Source organism: Schistocerca nitens, chromosome 9 (assembly GCF_023898315.1).
Source record: "Schistocerca nitens isolate TAMUIC-IGC-003100 chromosome 9, iqSchNite1.1, whole genome shotgun sequence".
NCBI lineage: Eukaryota > Metazoa > Arthropoda > Insecta > Orthoptera > Acrididae > Schistocerca > Schistocerca nitens.
Window position 1 is genome coordinate 419,565,348 of NC_064622.1, and position 21,156 is coordinate 419,586,503.

A 21,156-nucleotide genomic window follows, 5' to 3' on the forward strand; every position below is an offset into this window, starting at 1 on the left:
TAGTCCCTGCCCAGATATCCAAATGGGGGACTATTTCACCTCAAGAATATTTTACCCAATAGGATGCCATCATCATGTAACCACATAGTAAAGCTGCATGCCCTCGGGAAAAATTATGACTGTAGTTTCCCCTTGCTTTCAGGTGTTCACAGTACCAGCACAGCAAGGCCGTTTTAGTTGATGTTACAAGGCCAGATCAGTCAATCATCCAGACTGTTACCCTTGCAACTACTGAAAAGGCTGCTGCCCCTCTTCAGGAACCACACATTGGTCTGGCCTCTTAACAGATACCCTTCCATTGTGGTTGCATCTAAGGTACGGCTATCTGCATCATTGAGGCACACAAGCCTCCCCACCAAAGGCAAGGTCCATGTTTCATGGGTGTTACTGAATAATATCTGGGGAAAACTGAAAGTATCAAGAGAGAGAGGTGGTCAGGTGGTGGGTTGGGGTGGGAAAGAAAGAGTGAAAGAGAGAGAGAGAGATAGAGAGAGAGAGAGAGAGAGAGAGAGAGAGTGTGTGTGAGAGAAAGAGAGAGAGAGAGAGAGAGAGAGAGAACTGTTTAGATTTTTACTACAATTACCATCATTTTGTAAGTTAATTCTATCTGTTGCTGAACAAATGACAGTGTCCTAAAATGTTTGAAGTTCAACCATGGTGTTGAAGAAGTAAGAACTCATTTGTATTTTTAGGCTTTCGTGGCAGATGATAGTATGTGGTGCTGATGACCATGGCCACCTGAAAATGGCAAGTTAGCTTCCTGAAATATTGGACCATTTGGATGATGCCACCTGGCTTAATACCTGAGATTTTGAGTGTTCACTTAACTAAATTGTCAACAGTGTGCATTGTGAAACACATTATGTGTTATATCCATTTGCAGTGATCTGGAAAGTATTCTTATTACAGAATGGAGAAAAATATCACTCAGGTAGTATGCGGAATAGCTAATTACTCTTTTACAAGTCTCTAGAAATTCAGAGGTACTAATAACAAAATACTCTAGAAATAAGCCTAATTATTAGTGAAGTTGGATGTCAGGGAGAGGTGTTGTTTGTTGTTGTTGTGGTCTTCAGTCCTGAGACTGGTTTGATACTGCTCTCCATGCTACTCTATCATGTGCAAGCTTCTTCATCTCCCAGTACCTACTGCAACCTACATCCTTCTGTATCTGCTTAGGGTATTCATCTCTTGGTCTCCCTCTACAATTTTTACCCTCCACGCTGCCCTCCATTACTAAATTGGTGATCCCTTGATGCCTCAGAACATGTCCTACAAACTAATACCTTCTTCTAGTCAAGTGTGCCACAAACTTCTCTTCTCCCCAATCTTATTCCATACCTCCTCATTAGTTGTGTGATCTACCCATCTAATTTTCAGCATTCTTCTGTAGCACCACATTTCAAAAGCTTCTATTCTCTTCTTGTCCAAACTATTTATCGTCCATGTTTCACTTTCATACAAATACTTTGAGAAACGATTTCCTGACACTTAAATTTATACTCGATGTTAACAAATTTCTCTTCTTCAGAAACGCTTTCCTTGCCATTGCCAGCCTACATTTTATATCCTCTCTGCTTCGACCATCATCAGTTATTTTGCTCCCCAAATAGCAAAACTCCTTTACTACTTTAAGTGTCTCATTTCCTAATCTAATTCCCTCAGCATCACCCGACTTAATTCAACTACATTCCATTATCATCATTTTGCTTTCATTGGTGTTCATCTTATATACTCCTTTCAAGACAATGTCTAATCCGTTCAACTGCTCTTCCAAGTCCTTTGCTGTCTCTGACAGTATTACAATGTCATCGGCAAACCTCAAAGTTTTTATTTCTTCTCCATGGATTTTAATACCTACTCCAAATTTTTCTTTTGTTTCCTTCACTGCTTGCTCAATATACAGATTGAATAACATCGGGGAAAGGTTACAACCCTGTCTCACTCCCTTCCCAACCACTGCTTCCCTTTCATGTCCCTCAACTCTTATAACTGCCACCTGGTTTCTGTACAAATTATAAATAGCCTTTTGCTCCCTATATTTTACCCCTGTCACCTTCAGAATCTGAAAGAGAGTATTCCAGTCAACATTGTCAAAAGCTTTCTCTAAGTCTACAAATGTTAGAAACGTAGGTTTGCATTTCCTTAATCTAGCTTCTAAGATAAGTCGTAGTGTCAGTATTGCCTCACGTGTTCCAACATTTCTACGGAATCCAAACTGATCTTCCCCAAGGTCAGCTTCTACCAGTTTCTCCATTCATCTGTAAAGAATTCGTGTTAGTATTTTGCAGCCGTGGCTTATTAAACTGATAGTTCGGTAATTTTCACATCTGTCAGCATCTGCTTTCTTTGGGATTGGAATTATTATATTCTTCTTGAAGTCTGAGGGTTCATCACCTGTCTCATACATCTTGCTCACCAGATGGTAGAGTTTTGTCAGGACTGGCTCTCCCAAGGCCGTCAGTAGTTCTAAAGGAATGTTGTCTACTCCCGGGGCCTTGTTTCAACTCAGGTCTTTCCGCGTCCTGTCAAACTCTTCACGCAGTATCGTATCTCCCATTTCATCTTCATCTACATACTCTTCCATTTCCATAATATTGTCCTCAAGTACATCGCCCTTGTATAGACCCTCTATATACTCCTTCCACCTTTCTGCTTTCCCTTCTTAGCTTAGAACTGGGTTTCCATCTGAGCTCTTGATATTCATACAATTGGTTCTCTTTTCTCCAAAGGTCTCTTTTTTACCTGTAGGCAGTAACTATCTTACCCCTAGTGAGATAAGCCTCTACATCCTTACATTTGTCCTCTAGCCATCCCTGCTTAGCCATTTTGCACTCCCTGTCGATCTCATTTTTGAGACGTTTGTATTCCTTTTTGCCTGCTTCATTTACTGCATTTTTATATATCTTCCTTCCATCAATTAAATTCAATATTTCTTCTGTTACCCAAGGATTTCTACTAGCCCTCGTCTTTTTACCTACTTGATCCTCTGCTGCCTTCACTACTTTATCCCTGAAAGCTACCCATTCTTCTTTTACTGTATTTCTTTCCCCCATTCCTGTCAATTGTTCCCTTATGCTCTCCCTGAAACTCTGTACAACCTCTGGTTTAGTCTGTTTATCCAGGTCCCATCTCCTTAAATTCCCACCTTTTTGCAGTTTCTTCAGTTTTAATCTACAGTTCATAACCAATAGATTGTGGTCAGTGTCCACATCTGCCCCTGGAAATGTCTTACAATTTAAAACCTGGTTCCTAAATCTCTGTCCATTATATAATCTATCTGATACCTTCTAGTATCTCCAGGATTCTTCCATGTATACAACCTTCTTTCATGATTCTTGAACCAAGTGTTAGCTATGATTAAGTTATGCTCTGCGCAAAACTCTACCAGGCGGCTTCCTCTTTCATTTCTTACCCCCAGTCCATATTCACCTACTATGTGTCCTTCTCTCTCTTTTCCTACTCTCGAATTGCAGTCACCCATGACTATTAAATTTTCATCTCCCTTCAATTTCTGAATAATTTCTTTTATTTCATCATACATTTCTTCAATTTCTTCATCATGTGCAGAGCTAGTTGGCATATAAACTTGTATTACTGTGGTAGGTGTGGGCTTTGTGTCTATCTTGGCCACTATAATGCGTTCACTATGCTGTCTGTAGTAGCTTACCCGCTCTCCTATTTTTTTATTCATTATTAAACCTATTCCTGCATTACCCCTATTTGATTTTGCATTTATAACCCTGTATTTGCCTGACCAAAAGTCTTGTTCCTCCTGCCACCGAACTTCAATAATTCCCACTATATCTAATTCAACCTATCCATTTCCCTTTTTAAATTTTCTAACCTACCTGCCCGATTAACCCATTAGCGCCGGAATTAATTTTTTCATGATTTTTTAAAGAAAATTGTGTTATTATGTCTGTAAAAGGCATAAATTGCACAACAGAGTTGTTTTGACGAAAATCATTACCGCCATTAGCAAGATATTTGATGTTGCCATATGGCAACACTAGGCGCTTTCACTACCTAAATTTATATGGATCACAACTTCAACTAAAATAAGTGAGTCCTTGAAATTTCTTATTACATATACAAGTTTTGTGCAAATTTATTATTCAACCTTCATCATGCAATTGATACTTTATAACACAGTACAATTATTAATCAAAAATCAAATCTTGAACTCAGCATTATTTTACATGAAATGGAATAAAACAGTCAATACACACTCCCACATTACACTTTGAACACATTGTTCTCACAATAGCTTTACAGTCCTTGTGTGCACACCTTTTCTTCTTCTTTCCTTCTGTGTACTGGACGAGGTGGTCAGTCTTATCAAACCTAATTGAATCTGATATGCAGCTGTCGGAACATGCCCTTGATGCGGATGGTCTCCCGGCTCCTTTTGGTAAAGCTTAGTGTCTTTGCAAGTACACTGTTCCTACTTCGCTCTTGAAATCAAGCTGAGAAATAGTTTTGTTTCTTGCTTTATCATACAAAATCCAACTGTTTTATATGGCGACATCTAACATCCATGTAAAGAGACACCAATACCATTTCTTGCTTCTTATTGCAATGTGATAGCACGCTAGATTCTGTCCATCTGATCAGTACCTCCCATATATGTTTATATTTGGCTACCAGTTTTGGTCTGGGAATCATTATATTTCGCTTTTGTAGTTGCGAGAATCTCTTGACTTGGCCAACTTCTTGTGCACAACATGAAGAAGAGATCATTGTGACAATTGAGCTGTCCAGCCACCACACATACAATAATCCATCATTCTTCTCTATTGCTCTCTCAAAATATCCCTGATCTTTCTTGGAAAATAATTTTGGGGCTCAACAAACACATCACCTTCAATATCCTCATTATAAAGAATCTCCAGTGCCTCAGCAAGCAAGAAACTTCTTCTAAAACAAAAAAGAGAAAATTCGTCCTTTTACTGAGTACAAGCGTCTAGCGTTGCCATATGACAACACCGACGTTCAAACGACCTACATGATCGTAATTTATTTCACAGCAAGCAGTAATCTCTAAAGAATATATATTTGAGTATTTAAAGCACAACCATACTAAAAAACCAAATTATATATCGTAAATTACTGTGTAAAACATACTTACTCAAACTTATACTCCATTTTTCTTCGTCAAACAACGACTTCCAACACTGCTTACACTGAAGAATTTAAACGTATTTTTAAAACTGTTGCATTGTAGTGATCTTAACAGTCTTGCGGAATGGAATCCAGTGCTGCCAACACTCTCGCTTCGTAGATGTTGTGGAATCAATGATTTTAAAAAAGGGTTACAAACGTTGCCATATGGCAACGCACGGCACTAATGGGTTAAGGGATCTGACATCCCACGCTCCGATCCGTAGAACACCAGTTTTCTTTCTCCTGATAACGATGTCCTCCTGAGTAGTCCCCGCCCAGAGATCCAAATGGGGGACTACTTTACCTCTGGAATATTTTACCCAAGAGGACGCCATCATCATTTAACTATACAGTAAAGCTGCATGCCCTCGGGAAAAATTACGGCTGTAGTTTCCCCTTGCTTTCAGCCGTTCGCAGTACCAGCACAGCAAGGCCATTTTGGTTAGTGTTACAAGGCCAGATCAGTCAATCATCCAGACTGTTGCCCCTGCAACTACTGAAAAGGCTGCTGCCCCTCTTCAGGAACCACACGTTTGTCTGGCCTCTCAACAGATACCCCTCCATTGTGGTTGCACCTACGGTTCGGCTATCTGTATCGCTGAGGCACACAAGCCTCCCCACCAACGGCAAGGTCCATGGTTCATGGGAGGGGAGGGAGGAGGTAGCAGTCTTAATATAATTTACTGAACAAAAAAATTTTAACGTAAAATCATTTAATGCATAGACCACAATTTTCAATATATAGTTAAAGGACAGTGACTAGTTTTGGTTGTTCTTAACAACCATCTTCAGACCATTACTTCACAAGATGATGATAATAAAGGTTGAAAACGCCAAGTGTCATTAATAAAAAAATGAATCACAGGCCCATGCTTTGCAACTGTATAGCATGTGTTATAGTGAGAGCAGTATGAGCAATGGTAACAAGAATTGTCAGCTGTTCCATAGTCTAGCTAGCAAAGGAGTGATCCAGCATGGCATATAAAATAGTGATCCGCAGTGGGATTTTGGAACATATACTATGTTTATTTAGTTATTTATTTCATGTTCCGTAGATCCAGTTAGTGAGTCAATCACAAGGACATGGAACGTGTCAGATTTTACAGGTTTCAATTTAAACTTACAATAAATACAAGGGCAATTCAATGCCAAATTGTACATAGTTTAAGTAAGACATGCTATAAATACAGTAATAGATACAATGTCAGCTAGATAACAGAACAACCATTTAACAGAAAAGGGAGTTTCAAATAAAAGTTATAAATAAGACCACGAAGTTAAATCAGATATTAGGCCTACAAGAGTAAATACAGGTACAGCCAATCTGTTGCTACAAAATGTGTGATAATGCTCAAATGCTCAATAAAATCAGTTGAACTAGTTCTAGACGCAATAAGTTTAGTGATGGTATACATTCTCTTTCAAATATTCACCCACGGTATAAAAAGATTTCTCTCTCAGGTAATCGTTGAGAACTTGTTTAAATTTTGGCAGTTCTGTATGAACACATTTGATGTGTAGTGGGAGAGCATTGAACAGCTTAATGCTGGAGTAGTAAACTCCTTTTTGTACCAGAGTGAGACGTTTCATTTCGACATGTAGATTGTTTTTGTTTCTGGTGTTGTAGCCATGGAATTTACCGTTGTCTTGGTAGATAGAATAATTTTTGCACACAAAGGTCAGCAAGAAAAAAATATACTGTGAGGCAGTTGTTGGATACCTATCTTTCGAAACAAGTGCCTGCAAGAGTGTCTTTGATGGACCAAACACATTATTCTGATTGCTTTTTTTTGGATGGTGAAAACTTTCTTTGCAAATGGTTGGTTCCCCAAGAATGTGATTGTATGACATCAATGAATGGAAGTAGCCAACATAGGCAACCTTAATGGCATCAACTTCAGCCTCTGAATTACCCGTAATGCAAATGTTGCCGAGCTAAGTTTTATTACATAGATGGAGAATGTGAACTGAGCAATTACATTTGTTGTCTATATAAACACCCAGGAATTTTGTATCTTCAACTTTCTGTATTGCTTAATCTCTACATTTTATGTTAATTTCATTGAGATTACTTTGTGGTGTATGAAACCTCATATAATGAGTTTTATTTGCATTGAGTGAGAGACCATTTGAGGAGAACCAATTTAAGATGTGTTTGAACATTATGAATTACCTCAAAGAACGTGACTTATTAACAAATAGCTACAATATATTCAGAAAATACTGTTCTTGTAAAATATAATTAGCTCTTTATTCTCATGAGGTAATGAGTGCTATCAACAGCAGATGTCAGATTTATTACATATATTTTAGATTTCCAGAAGGCTTTTGACACCATTCCTCACAAGTGACTTCTAAACAAATTGCGTGCCTATTGAGTATTGCTTCAGTTGTGTGACTGGATTCTTGAGTTCCAGTCAGAAAGATAACAGTTCATAGTAACTGACATAAAGTCATTGAGTAAAACAGAAGTAATAACTGGCGTTTCCCAAGGAAATGTGATACACCATCTGCCATTCCTAATCTACACAAATGACTTATGAGTCAATCTGAGCAGCCCTTTTAGATTGTTTGCAGATGATGCCATCACTTACCATCAGGTAAGGTCATCAGTTGATGAAAACCAAATGTGTAATGATTTATACAAGACATCTATATCATGTAAAAAGTGGTAACTGACTCTAAATAATAAAAAAGTATGAAGTCATCCACATGGCTACTAAACGAAGTCTGCTAAAGCTTGGTTACACAATAAGTCAGGGAAATCTAAAGACCATAAATTCAACTAGATGCTTAGAGATCACAATTATAAATAACTTAAATTGGAACAATCACGTAAATAATGTTGTGAGGAAAGCAAACCACTGCGCGGATTTAGTTGAGCAGTCTAAGGCACTACAGTCATGGACTGTACGGCTGGTTCCGGCGGAGTTTCCGAGTCCTCCCTCAGGCATGGGTGTGTGTGTTTGTTCTTAGGATAATTTAGATTAAGTAGTGTGTAAGCTTAGGGACTGATGATCTTAGCAGTTAAGTCCCATAAGATTTCACACACATTTGAACATTTGAGGAAAGCAAACCAAGAACAGCAGTTTATTGGCAGAACATATAGGAAGTGCGACAGGTCTAGAAAAGAGATTGTTTACACATGCTTGCCTGTCCTATTGTGGAGTAATGGTGTGTGGTGTGGGATCTACTCACCTGGGACTGATGGAAGACATCAAAAAAATTCAAGAAGGGTAGCTGATTCTGTATTATTGCAAAATAGAGGAGAGAGTGCTATGGACATGATACGTGAATTGGGGTGCTTAACTTTAAAAGAAGGGCATTTTTCATTGTGGCAGGATCTTCTCATGAAATTTCAATCACCGACTTTCTATTTCAATTGTGAAGATATTCCGTTGGTACCCACCCATATACAGAGAAGTGATTGTCATAATAAAATCAGAAAAATCATAGCTTGCTCTGAAAGATTTAAAAACTCCTTTTTCCCATGCACCAGTACCCTGACAGGATGTCCATTAGACCTCGGAGGAATGATAATCTTGGCAGAAAAGTAGAAAATTGATCCAACAACTCGTGCACTGACAGATGGGCACACAGGAGAAACATTGATGGACTGAAAACTAAGAGAAGAATGCAAATTATGTATGCAGTGGCTGAAGATGGGTTCGACATGTAATTAAAATGGTGTTACTTGAATAAATCACAAATACTACAAGAGAAATTATCAGATTTCATTGGTGTCACTAAAAGTTGAATTTGTTCAAACGTTTTGGTGCCACTAACTTTCCACCATGACAAGTTAGTGCCATGCGACTCCAATCCAGCAGCTGTCTTTTGCGACACCAGCAGTATATATATGTTTTTTTTGTGTCAGAAAATGTTAAAGAATAATGTGTTGAGAATCACAGAAACTGGAATTTGAAGAATCTACTAGATAAAATGATATGCAGTATAAAAAATAGTTTTTGAGAAGCTTGTAACAATATCTTTCCACTATGTGTACTGGAAAATTTTTAAAATGCAAGTGAGGTAATTTTTGTGAGTTGGATATAAGTGTGTTTTTACTGAAATCACAAGCAGTACATGTTGGGCATTTCATGTTGTATGATAACAGCCAGATGAAAGAGTATACATTAATAAGAGCAATATTATTATTTATTGTTATTCATATATGGACCCAATAGGACCATGCGAGGTACAATCAATCAATGTCACTTTTTATGGTTGGCCTTTCTTTGTGTCCAAATTTATTTCATCCTTTCAGAGTGTAGTCTTTTTCTTTCCTCAGACCATGGGGTTCCATTCCATTTTCTAATCTCCCTCTGACAAACTTTCCTATGAAATATCTTTTGTCTGAATGTTTTTCTGTATGTAACATCTCCCTTAGTTATATTGACTACTTTAGGATCATCCTTAATTGCAGTGATCCATTTAATTTGCTCAGTTTTGCCCTTACCTCTGTTTTTGTTGAGTTTTACTATTTGTTTTGTCATCCTAGTGGGACCCATTCCATTAATGTGCTCATAAAATTTAAATCTTAATTTTCTCATATCACTATTTATGTCCATGTATTCTTCTATTTCATTTTTACTTCTCAGCCTATGAGTTTCTCCATCAGTAATTTTGGGGCCTAATATTTTCCTAATAATATTTCTTCTTTCTTTTAAATTTCTTCAGTATTCATCTTTCTATTTAAAATTAAAGTTTCTGCTCCATAAGACATTCAGGTTTGATTACAATGGTTTAATGCCTAAGTTCACTGAATTTAGAAAGAGATTTTTTAGTATAAATATGTTTTTCATGCCTCTAATGAGCATGTGATAGCAAATTTATGCCCTGAATGCATAAATGTTCATACCATATGGTCTATGAGTAATACTTTTTGTAAATAAATTACATTGAAGATACACCAATAAATCTGAATAACTAATAACAGAAGGCCATTTCCCAGCAGCTCAGTTTATTTCACAACTGGAGGAAAGTAAAGAACTGTGGTTAATGTGAACTGGCCTGACTGTATTCAGTTTCTGGTAGTGACAATATAATCTGGTCATAAGTGCACTTAAAGGTCTGAAAATTATGGTTACAAGAGAATGTCTTGGAGGCTAGATTCTAGCTAAACATATTAGATTATGAAAGGGTAAATATCAGGTGTGTGCAATAGTTTGTATCAATGATGTAGCCATTAAGGGGCAGGGGAAGGTAGTTTCCCCTCTCTTCTTGCCTACAAAAAACCACCACAAATCAAACTTGCACCACATCTAACCAAGCAGACAGATGCCACTACATGTCATGAATATTCATTAATAGAAAGTGTTCCCAGAATCATTTACTGTGATATATCAAAACTATTTCATCATTTGTCCAGAAATTAACATTTACTGTCTTTCTGCCCCCCCCCCCCCCCCCACTCATCAAGCCTAAAAATCAGATTTTGAGTATACACTTGCTTTGTACTTCATGACAGAATCAATGAAAGACTATGAGTAGCAACTGCGTATGCAGGCATGAGAGTTTTGTGGAAGTCCTGTAGCATCATGACCAGCACTGAGTCAACACTGCTGTGAAACAAGTGAGCAAAGAGTTGAACTGGGTGCTGTTAACTGAAATAAAATCTCATATGTATGCAGTGCCTGTCACCACAGTTGGGAGATAGGAATATTCTAAACATCAATGTTGACATGTAGCCTTGGCCTGCTCAATAACCATATATATGTCCAATCGAGCATGTATGGGACATCATCAGTTGACAACCAGCTTTATCCACAACCAGCATTAATTATCCCTATATTGACTCTGACCAAGTACAACAGACATGGAACTCCATTCCACAAACTGATATCCAGTAGCTGCACAACAAAATGAATGCACGTTTCCATTCAACATTCTGGCAGTTATGTCAGTTATTAATGTATCTACATTTCACATTTGCAATGGTTTTTCTCATGTTTATATTAACCTGTGATCATGCAACATAATCACTTTAATATGTTACCTAGAAAAGTGTATTCCTGAAATTCCATTGCTCTGTAGTTATTATTCCTTGGTGTTGGAACTTTTTATCCATCAGTTGACTGATACTACCAGTTCCACAAAACTTATTTTATCTAGGAAGATATTGTGATTTACACAATCAAACAGCTTAGGCGGGTCACAGAAAATGCCAACCTGTGATGTTATGTTGTATAATGTAAATAGACCGGTGTGTTACTTTCTGTTGTGAGCTTTGGTTCTCCAAAAAAACTATTGTACACAGCCATTATTGAAAAGAAATTGTTTCACTACTATGATGGGCTCAAATTACTCCTATTAGGGTATAACTTTGCAGCTGTTTATGCTTCATAATGTTCATTTGACTGAAACTAGTAGTGAAATGAATTGTGCAGATGAAGTTCCATCATGAATTTTAACAATTATTTTCCAACTGAATACCTCCATCTGCAAACATACATAGATTAAAAACATACCTGCTACCTGGGACTGATCATGTATAACCCCTCCATTTGAATCAACAATGATGTTATCCCGTTCTCTGGCCTGCTGTCCTGTCCCTCATGTCACTATGTTCCATATAGGACTACATTCCATATGGATTATGTCTGTTGTTGGAATGATTTTTGATGTAAGGTGCACACTTATTGATTTTGAAATGACTTTCTTAGTCACCTTGCATCATTTTTGGAGTATGCAACTACTGCAGGATCTTTACGTGTTCTTGCCAACAGATACATTTCCCTTCTCCTTTCACATTATGCTTTAATTTGTCTAGTAATCCATGTTTCTTTACTTGGATGTTTAATGTCCTTTCTGATAATTTTACGACGAAAGCTGTTTTCAAACAACAATATGACTTTATCACGAAATAAATTAAATTTTATTTCAGCATTTAATTCACTATAAATTTTATCCCAGGTTATGTGTTGTAAGCTATTTGTGGTGTCGATTTCATCGGCGCCAACATCGATATGCATTAATCTTTGGACTCTAAGAATTATCTTTGGCTGTTCCACCATGTTCAGTTCAGTTATTTGTGATCCTCGTATGTGTTAAGGTTAATAAATGAACTATTGCTAAATGGGTGTGATTATTGGTGCAACCAACCCAGTAATCCTCCTCACTGGTGACCCCGAGTTGTATCATCTTCTGTTTTTGCCGTTTTACTGTGTCCGCGATCTCCACGTCTGTTATTTTTGCATGTATTACATCGACACAGCACTCAAACAATGACTTCGGCCCAGCGCCTCTCGCCGGATTTTGTGATCGACATACATTGTGTTGCGGGCGATGTACACCTGTCAGGACTGCAACACGATGCCTCTCACTCGATAATCCCCCCGATTTCACCAGACGTTTTCGAGCCTGCAACAATAGGTGAGGTTAGGAGTGCACATGACCCCAGCTATCAAACGCCTTTGTTCCCACCACATGTGCCCTCCCTCATCGACTGTGCAGTTACCTCTTATGGATCTCCGTGTAGTGAAGGACCAATGCCGATTTCTGCAAATGCTTCATCGGACAACTTACTACCACCAAGACAATGATTTGCCTTGCCACGATCCATGCAGTACAATGCAGATACCTGCCATGTGGCCGGAACTGCTTTGTTCACAGGTCTACCTCCTCAGCATCTGACCATGCCCACGCCTGCCTCAGCTCAGCATCAGAATATGCCTCCCTACTTCGATACCTTGGCCTGCAACAGGAACAATAACTTGTTATCCATGCCTGACCTCCACCTCTGTCCCACTGCTACGCCTCAGTGTTTTGTGCCACGACATTCACCTTATCCGCACACCGTTTTGAGTGGAGTGACTATGAACAGTGAACATTCACACATTCCATCCCACGTTCGACATCATTTCCCACACTCTGCTTCTGGACAGCCCACACCTCCGCAGCCTCCTGCAATGCAGGTGGCTCCAGCTCTGATCATACGTCAAGCTTTCTGTGGACTAACATGCATTCTCAAACTTTGAACTTTTTCTCACCTGTCGCTGCCGCGCCGGCACCAGTCGAGCTTCCGCTGCCATTCTCAGCACATCTCGGTGCCTCAATCCATGTCAGTCTTCCGTGACACGTCAATCCAAACACACCCACGACGTTTTGAGCTTCCGCAACCGCAGTCGACACATTATGGTGTCTCACCTGCATCGGCCTTCCATGACGCGATGAACAGCCGTCATTGCCACGTCCCCTGGAGGCACACTCTCCTGGAATACTACAGCAACAAAAGCTCAATTCAGGCAGTGTCCTGACGAACTCAACTCAACCTGTTCTTCTGAACATTCTACAATGCTTACCGATGCTGTCACCGATTAGTCCCGACAGAGCAACAACCTGGTTCAAAACTGTGGACGAAGTGTTTGACCATTACAAAGTCGATGAGTCAATCAGGTTTCTGTGCCTCATCACCCACCTGCACGACCAGGAGGACTTGATTGCTGACCTGGTCGACACCCTGCACTCATCTACCCACAACACTCTAGCCAAAAAGACAGTTCTATGTTGGCTTGCACGCTCAACTGAGGTAGCAATATGGCAAGTGCTTCACGTCGAGCAACTAGGCAATGACAAACCTTCCCAGCTCTGGAGACGGCTACGTGCCATAGTCAGCGCCGATCTACTCTCTGACACAGCTCTCCTCGTCATCTGGTCAGATAAACTATCTCCTCATATCCACTTTGCTCTGGCTCAGAGGTCTCCTGAACCTGTTGAGCAAAGAATGACAATTGCTGACAAGCTACACAACGCATCACTGTTCTATTTCGCCAGCCACTGCCTACCTGACAAGTCAGAGGTTCAGGCTCATCGCACTGCGGCCAGACGTGGTCTGGGCTGTACTGTGCCAACCGTTCCACTCGCACTGGAAAGCAGTAAACAAGCAACTGGGACGTCACCGGCTCCGCACACGGTGATGCCTCCTCCTGCAACTGAACATGCTGTGGCCACCTAACCTCAGCCACCGCCACTGACAATGAACTTTACGCAGGAAATCCAACCGCACTACCTGTACTGTTACTTCCACACACGGTTTGGTGAGGCAGCACGGAACTGCGAACCACCCTGCTATTTCCCAAATGCCAATTGCAGGTAGGTCCGGGTGCCACCTCCTGTGCACAACATGACAGGCACCCCCTAGTGCTCCATTCTGTCTGGGAACGACCAGATAATTGTGGACATCTTTACATTAAAGACATTTCATCAGGATACCTTTTCCTAGTGGACATAGGCGCCGATGTTTCGCAGCTGCCTACGTCCTTAGCATCGTCGAACATCTGCCCCCATCATACTTCACTGCAAACCATGAATTCAACTAAACTACAATGCTCGGGTTCAACTTCCCATTTTGTCTCAATCCCCGCAAACTGCAAACTCGAGTGGACTTTTTTAGTGTGTGAAATTGACGAACCTATACTAGGCATTGGCTTCTTGCGACACCACGAACTTTCACCGGACCTAGTGCGAAACACCATGTTTCATCATCCGTCCAAAACTTACTTACCCTGTGCTCCATCGAGCAAACCGCCCCGTGACACATCGGTCTGGGCTCATCTCATCCATACATGCTCGTCTCTGTCAACAACGTTACAACAAACCAAGTGCCTTGTCGAGCTTGAACACGTCGCTTGCCTATGCAAGGAAAACTTCGAGCTCTCCTTTCAGCTCCACGAAACACAGCTCCAGCTCTCCTATGCAGCAAAGGAATACCGACACTACATTAAGGACAAAGCAAGGTCAGTAAGTGCGCCGAGTCTGCCTGCAATCCCAGCAATCGAGCCTCCATGTGTTTACCTCCTGCTACCCCTTGCAACTGTGCTGTCAAGACTGCCATAACGTGTACTGACAGTTCCGCAGGGCTACACCCTCCTAACATGGCATTGTTTGACACTCAGCTGAATACAAGTGAGCATCCGTGATGAGCGTCACGTGTTCAAATGGTTCAAATGGTTCTGAGCACTATGGGACTTAACATCTGTGGTCATCAGTCCCCTAGAACTTAGAACTACTTAAACCTAACTAACCTAAGGACATCACACACATCCATGCCCGAGGCAAGATTCGAACCTGAGACCATAGCAGTCGCGCGGTTCCAGACTGCGCGCCTAGAACCACTAGACCACCGCGGCCGGCGTCACGTGTTCCCGAACTGATGGCCCCTACCATGCTCCTCGCAGACAGCACATCAAACTATGCAACTTCGGCTCCTGCATGCTGCCGTGCAACCGCCACTGACAACACACACAGTGCAGTCGCGCCAAGCGTTTTGTGCATGACCGTGTCGCCACAGGCCGCACCCTCAGACAATGAACTCACTAATGGCTCATGAGCTCTACTGGGCTTACTCGACCATGGTACCACTGCTTTGCGCCGGCGGCCATCTCGTCACGTTGACTCCTGGGACACTTTACCGCCTCGGCTCCCGTCGGATCCTCTGTGTGGCTCCGAACACCACGACCACGCCTCGCCTGCCCCACCCACCACACATTGTAAACAAACCGCCTCCTGTGGCACCGGCAACATTTCCATCATCACCAACGGCACGGTTCACAAGCTTCACCTCACGCCAGGTCCCCAGATCTCCTGTAAACCACATTGACTTTGTCCCAAGCGCCTCTCCGAACTTAAAAATCAGATTTCTGAACTACTAAGCTCTGGCGTCATTGAACCCTCTGCCAGTAGCTGGTCTACGCCCATACATATGACACCCAAGAAAGACGGGTCCTGGTGCATCTGCGGAGACTACCGTCAACTAAACGCACGTACAATTACGGACACCTACTCCATACCCAACATTGCCGACTTTACCAGTTCCCTCGCAGGTGCGATCACGTTCTCTATCATTGATTGCAAACGGGCCTACCACCAGATCCCCATGGCACCTGAAGACATCAAGAACACGGCAATCATCACCCCGATCGGGTTATTTCAGTTTCGATTCATGCCCTTTGGTCTGAAAAATGCAACCCAGACCTGGCAACGTTTCATCAATGAAGTGCTATTCAACCTAAAATTCTGCTTTGCAGATCTTGATTCTTGTGTTCAGCTCCTCCGTCGAGGACAACGTTCGACATGTGCAAACTGTTATGAACACTCTCGTGGCAGCAGGCATCGAGACCAACCTGGACAAATTGCAGCTACATCAACCTGCTGTCACTCTTCTTGGTTTTTGGGTCTCTGCTGACGGCATTTCACTGCCCCCTGAGAAAGTACAAACAATACTAAACCTACCTAGACCTTCGTCGTTCAAAGAGCCCCGGCGCTTTCGGGGGAAAGTTAATTATGATCGCCTACATCTACCTCAGGCTGTGGAGATTCAGGCTCCACTGACGGACGCCTTCGCAGGCACTAACACTTCTGGATCTCGGCCCGTTCCATGGCCCCCTGCTATGACTGACTCTTTCACTGCCCTCAAAAATATTCTTGCTGAGGCCTGCACCATCGCTCATCCTTGTCCCAATGTGCAGCTTTTCATCACCACAGACGCGAGCGATACTGCCATCGGAGCTGTCGTTAGCGAGACAATCGACGGCCAGACTTCGCCTCTGCAGTTCTTCTCGCGCAAGCTCACCAATTCGCAACGGAAATATTCCGTGTTTGACAGGGAGTTGCTCGCGGTCTATGAAGCAATTAAGCATTTTAATACTGACGTTGAGGGACGCCCTTTCTTTGTTTTAACGGACTACAAACCCCTGGCTGCAGCCATTACAAACCCACCAGCTGACCCGCCTCCTCGCTGCTTCAGATACATGGACTTCATACCTCAGTTCACCATCATTGTCAGACACATAAGGGGTGCTGACAATATAGTTGCTGATTTCCTTTCACGAGTCGATGCCGTCCATTCGCTGTTAGACATCTCTGAACTGCCTTACAACCGGCCGACGAGGGAACACAGAACCTGATTTCGGACTCTATTTCTTCGCTACAATTCGTCCACACCACCTTCCTGGCATTTCTGGTGAGATCTTGTGCGACGACAGTATGGGCTAGTTACGCCCCCTCATCCCAACCATGCTCCATCGAGCTGTCTTCAACGATTTGCATAATTTAGCCCACTCCGGTGTTTGTGCGGCCACCCGCCTTGTAGCGCAGTGCTTTGTGTGGAGAAATGTCAACAAGGCTGCCAGCAATGGGCACGCTCCTGTGTCACGTGCCAACGCTACAAAGTACAGAAGCACACTTCACCACCTCGGCGCCTTTTCGATCCCTCCTGGGCGTTTACAGCATATTCATATTGACATTGTCGGCCCTCTCTCCCCCTCTAACAGCTTTAGTTGTGTTCTCTCGTCTATCGACCAAACAACTTACTGGGTCGAGGTTGTCCCCCTCCCCAATATTATGGCAGAAACTGTTGCTCGAGCTTTCGTCGAGTCATGGGTATCTCATTTCGGATGTCCAGCTATCATCACGACTGACCAGGATAGACAATTTGAGTCGGCCCTGTTCAACAGGATTTGTAACATTTTCGGCATCAGGCGCATCTGTACCACAGCACATCACCCGCAAAGGAACAGGCTAGTCGAGTGCTGGGACCGCACTTTCAAGGCGGCTCTTCGATGCCACGACTCTCTATGGATGGAGGCCCTTCCCCTTGTGCTACTCAGCATTCATGCGATTTATAAGGAAGACCTCAAAGGCACAATAGCCGAGTTCGTATACGGCCAGAACATTGTTCTCCCTGGCGAACTTGTGAGCCCTTCTGCTTCCCTCCCTCAGTCTGACTTACCTTCCTTTGTGGACCGCGTCAGATGCCACTTCATCAACCTCCATATCCGTCCACCCACCAGCCATTCTTGCCCTAAGGTTCACATCCTGAAAACTGTGGACAATTGCGAGTTCGAAATGCTCCGAGATGACACTGTCTGTGCTCCACTCCAACATCCATATACCGGTCCACACACCGAGTTCTCCAGCGCTCAGCCAACACTTATGACATCCAGATGAAAGATTTTGCTGTTACAGTCTCTCTCAACAGACTTAAGCCTGCTCTTCTACCCCGCTTCAGGTCACGACCACGCCACTCACTGTTGTGGCTCATGACGCTCCGACCACTCCCTCCACATCACACTTACACACTCCATCGAGTGACTTCCAGCTACAATTGTCGAGCTCTCCTTCGACCTCGCCCTCTACTCCGGTCTCACGCACTCTGTCAAGTGACCACATGCTCCCCATGTCGAGCTTACCTACATTCACGCCCTCACCGTCTGGCCCTTCTCTGGTCCCTTCGACCTCTCTACCATCGCCTGCCTCACCCTGTCGAGGTTTCTCTCGCCCCACATGTCTTGAACGTGCCCTCGCTTGAGGTGTTTGTGCCTGTCCCCCTGGACATAATCTATGACATCTCAATAATACTGTGCGATTATACACTGTTCATCGTGTGTTTCTCTTCATCCAGTGCTCGTGACAGAAACTCCGCCATTCCCTGCCATCTGGTGAAATGTGTTCCCCTCCTGCCCGATGGCGACCTGGACATGCTTCGTGTGTTCGCCATGCCCACTGGAGACATCGTCGTCATCGCCCCGTTCCACCCGCAAACCACCAGCTTACCAGTCGCGGCACGACCAGCACGCCCAGTACGACGCCCGGCTCGCTTCAACAACTTACAGGTTTGGTGGCCGAACCTACCTTCACGACATATACCCACACAGCTACCCAACGCATTACCAAGCGGGGTATTCTGACTACCCCGGGTTGATTTTTTCCCTATAATAATGTTATCTGAAGGGCCACATGCCTGTGGTTTCATGACTTTGTACTAAAATGATTGACGTTGAATTCACACTCACAACTGTCCAATTTTTTTGGCGTTATCATTGTTATTCATGTCATTTATTGGTGGGATTGTGAGACTACCCCGCTTGGTATGAAACTTCTTATTTTCTTATTCGTAGAGAAAGAAGGTTTTGGGAAATATATCTGTCATTCATCTTCTTTGTTGAACTGTGCCACATATCCAATGTTTGTTATTGTTGCTGGTTACTACTGTTGAGTTGAATTTGATGTTCACTGTTGAGCTGACATTACACGAGTCAGTATTTCATCTGCAAGTAAGGATGTCCAAAGGACTTTCTAGCGAAGAGATCATGGAAATTCTATACAATTCTGATGTCAGTGATGATGAAAATGAATGGGACATTGATAATGAACTGAATGAATATATGGAACCTCTTGTCAAAGACCATATCATAGCATCAGATGAAGCTGATGATGAAATATCAGAAGACACTACACATTCACATGAACAAGTAGAAGAAGAAGAAGAGGATGATGGTGAAGAAGAAGAAGAAGACACTGGAGATTTGTTTGTTTCTAGAAGTGGACTACAATTTTCTAGTGAACCAACAAAAGATGGGTGGCGTCGATGTCGCAACATTTTTAATGTAACACCTGGCCCAGGAAAAACAATCAAAACAATAACAGAGTCATTTTTATTATTTATCTCACCAGAAATCGTGAGCATCATTGTAGAAGAAACGAACAGGGAAGCCAAACGAGTAACTTCTTTGTGGAATGAAACTCATTCTTCGCACAAAACGACATGGAGAGATATAAATGCAACTGGAGTGTAGGCTACATTAGCAATTTTAATAGGAGCTGGTTGAACTCATGGACATCGCACAAGTACTTCCGATCTGTGGGGAGGTAATATTGCCTTTTGGCAACCATTCTTTTGTGCTGCCATGCCAAGAAACCGATTTTTGTCCATACTGAAATTCTTGCGATTTGACAACATACAAGCCATAAGGGTAGCGTTCGACAAATTTCAGTCTAACTTGTACAATAACTTCTATCCTTATGAATACGTGACTACTGATGAACGATTAGCAACGTACCGAGGAAACTGCCCTTTTAGGGTTTATATGAAGAGCAAGCCTGGCAAGTATGGCATTGAAATTTGGGTTTGTGCTGATGTGAAGACATCTTACTTATTACGGATCCAAATTTACAGAATGGTGGACAGTACTCAGGAAGTGAATCAAGGACAGAGAGTTGTTTTGGATCTGATGTAACCATTTCTGAATAACGGTCATGGTGTGACAACTGATAATTTTTTCACCAGTTTTCTGTTAGCTGCTGAACTACTAAAATGAAACATGACCTTGCGTTCCAATAAGAAAGAGATTCCGAAGGAATTCTTGCCACACAGAAAGAGAGAAGTTCACTCTTCAACGTTTGGTTTCACAAATGACTTGACCATAGTTTCCTGTGTTCCAAAGAAGGGAAAGGCAGTAATACTACTCTCTACTCAGCATAGTGAGAACCAAGTGAGTGGTAAAGAAAGTGAACACAATCCCGAAATGTGTGTGTGTGTTGGGGTTTATGGGCGCTCAACATCGAGGTCATCAGCGCCCTGACACACATTAAAAGGAACGAATGTGGACAGACCTAAGAAAACTGAAGCACACACGCAAAGAAAGCAGGAAAAGAAAGAAAATGCTATATAAGAAAGTAAAACCAAAGGAAAGGGAAAACACAGCAACAAGAATGCCACTGAAATTGTCACTGGCTGGCTACTTACATAAAATATGGGCGAGCTTGTCACACAGTGAGCAAATTAAAATCCTCTCCCTAAAATCTTTGTAAAAACATTTGACATGGCACAGAACTTTAAAACTTCAACCACATTCGTCCGAGTGTTGCCTAGAAGAGTTGGCAGGTCCGCTGGCAAGTCAGCCACGGCCCGCTGGTCAGAAAATAAAACGCAATCCAATAAAACGTGGCGCACAGTGACCTGGACGCCGCAAGCACCACACATTGGAGGGTCTTCTCGCCGGAGGAGAAACCCATGCGTCATAGGGCTGTGGCCTATTCGAAGCCGAGTGAGCAGAACCTCGTCCCGTCGATGGGGTTGAAAAGAAGTACACCACACACGAGTTGTGGGCTTGACTAGACGGAGCTTATTGTCAGTCACTTCCAGCCACTCATCCTCCCACCGACACATGACTCGTGAGCTCAACAGCGAGGTGAGTGCGTGCAAGGGGA

The 21,156-nt window shown here is 42.4% G+C and overlaps 1 protein-coding gene across 1 annotated transcript in view; it reads left to right on the forward strand.

The window, feature by feature from the left end:
• The window catches only part of LOC126203645 (uncharacterized), a 461,213-nt gene that overhangs the window by 425,135 nt on the left and 14,922 nt on the right, over positions 1-21,156 (forward strand). Inside the window, exon 2 of the mRNA XM_049938023.1 lies at positions 18,569-18,779. Coding sequence (XP_049793980.1) covers positions 18,645-18,779 — 135 coding nt within the window. The 5' untranslated portion in view covers positions 18,569-18,644. The remainder of the gene's footprint in view (positions 1-18,568; positions 18,780-21,156) is intronic.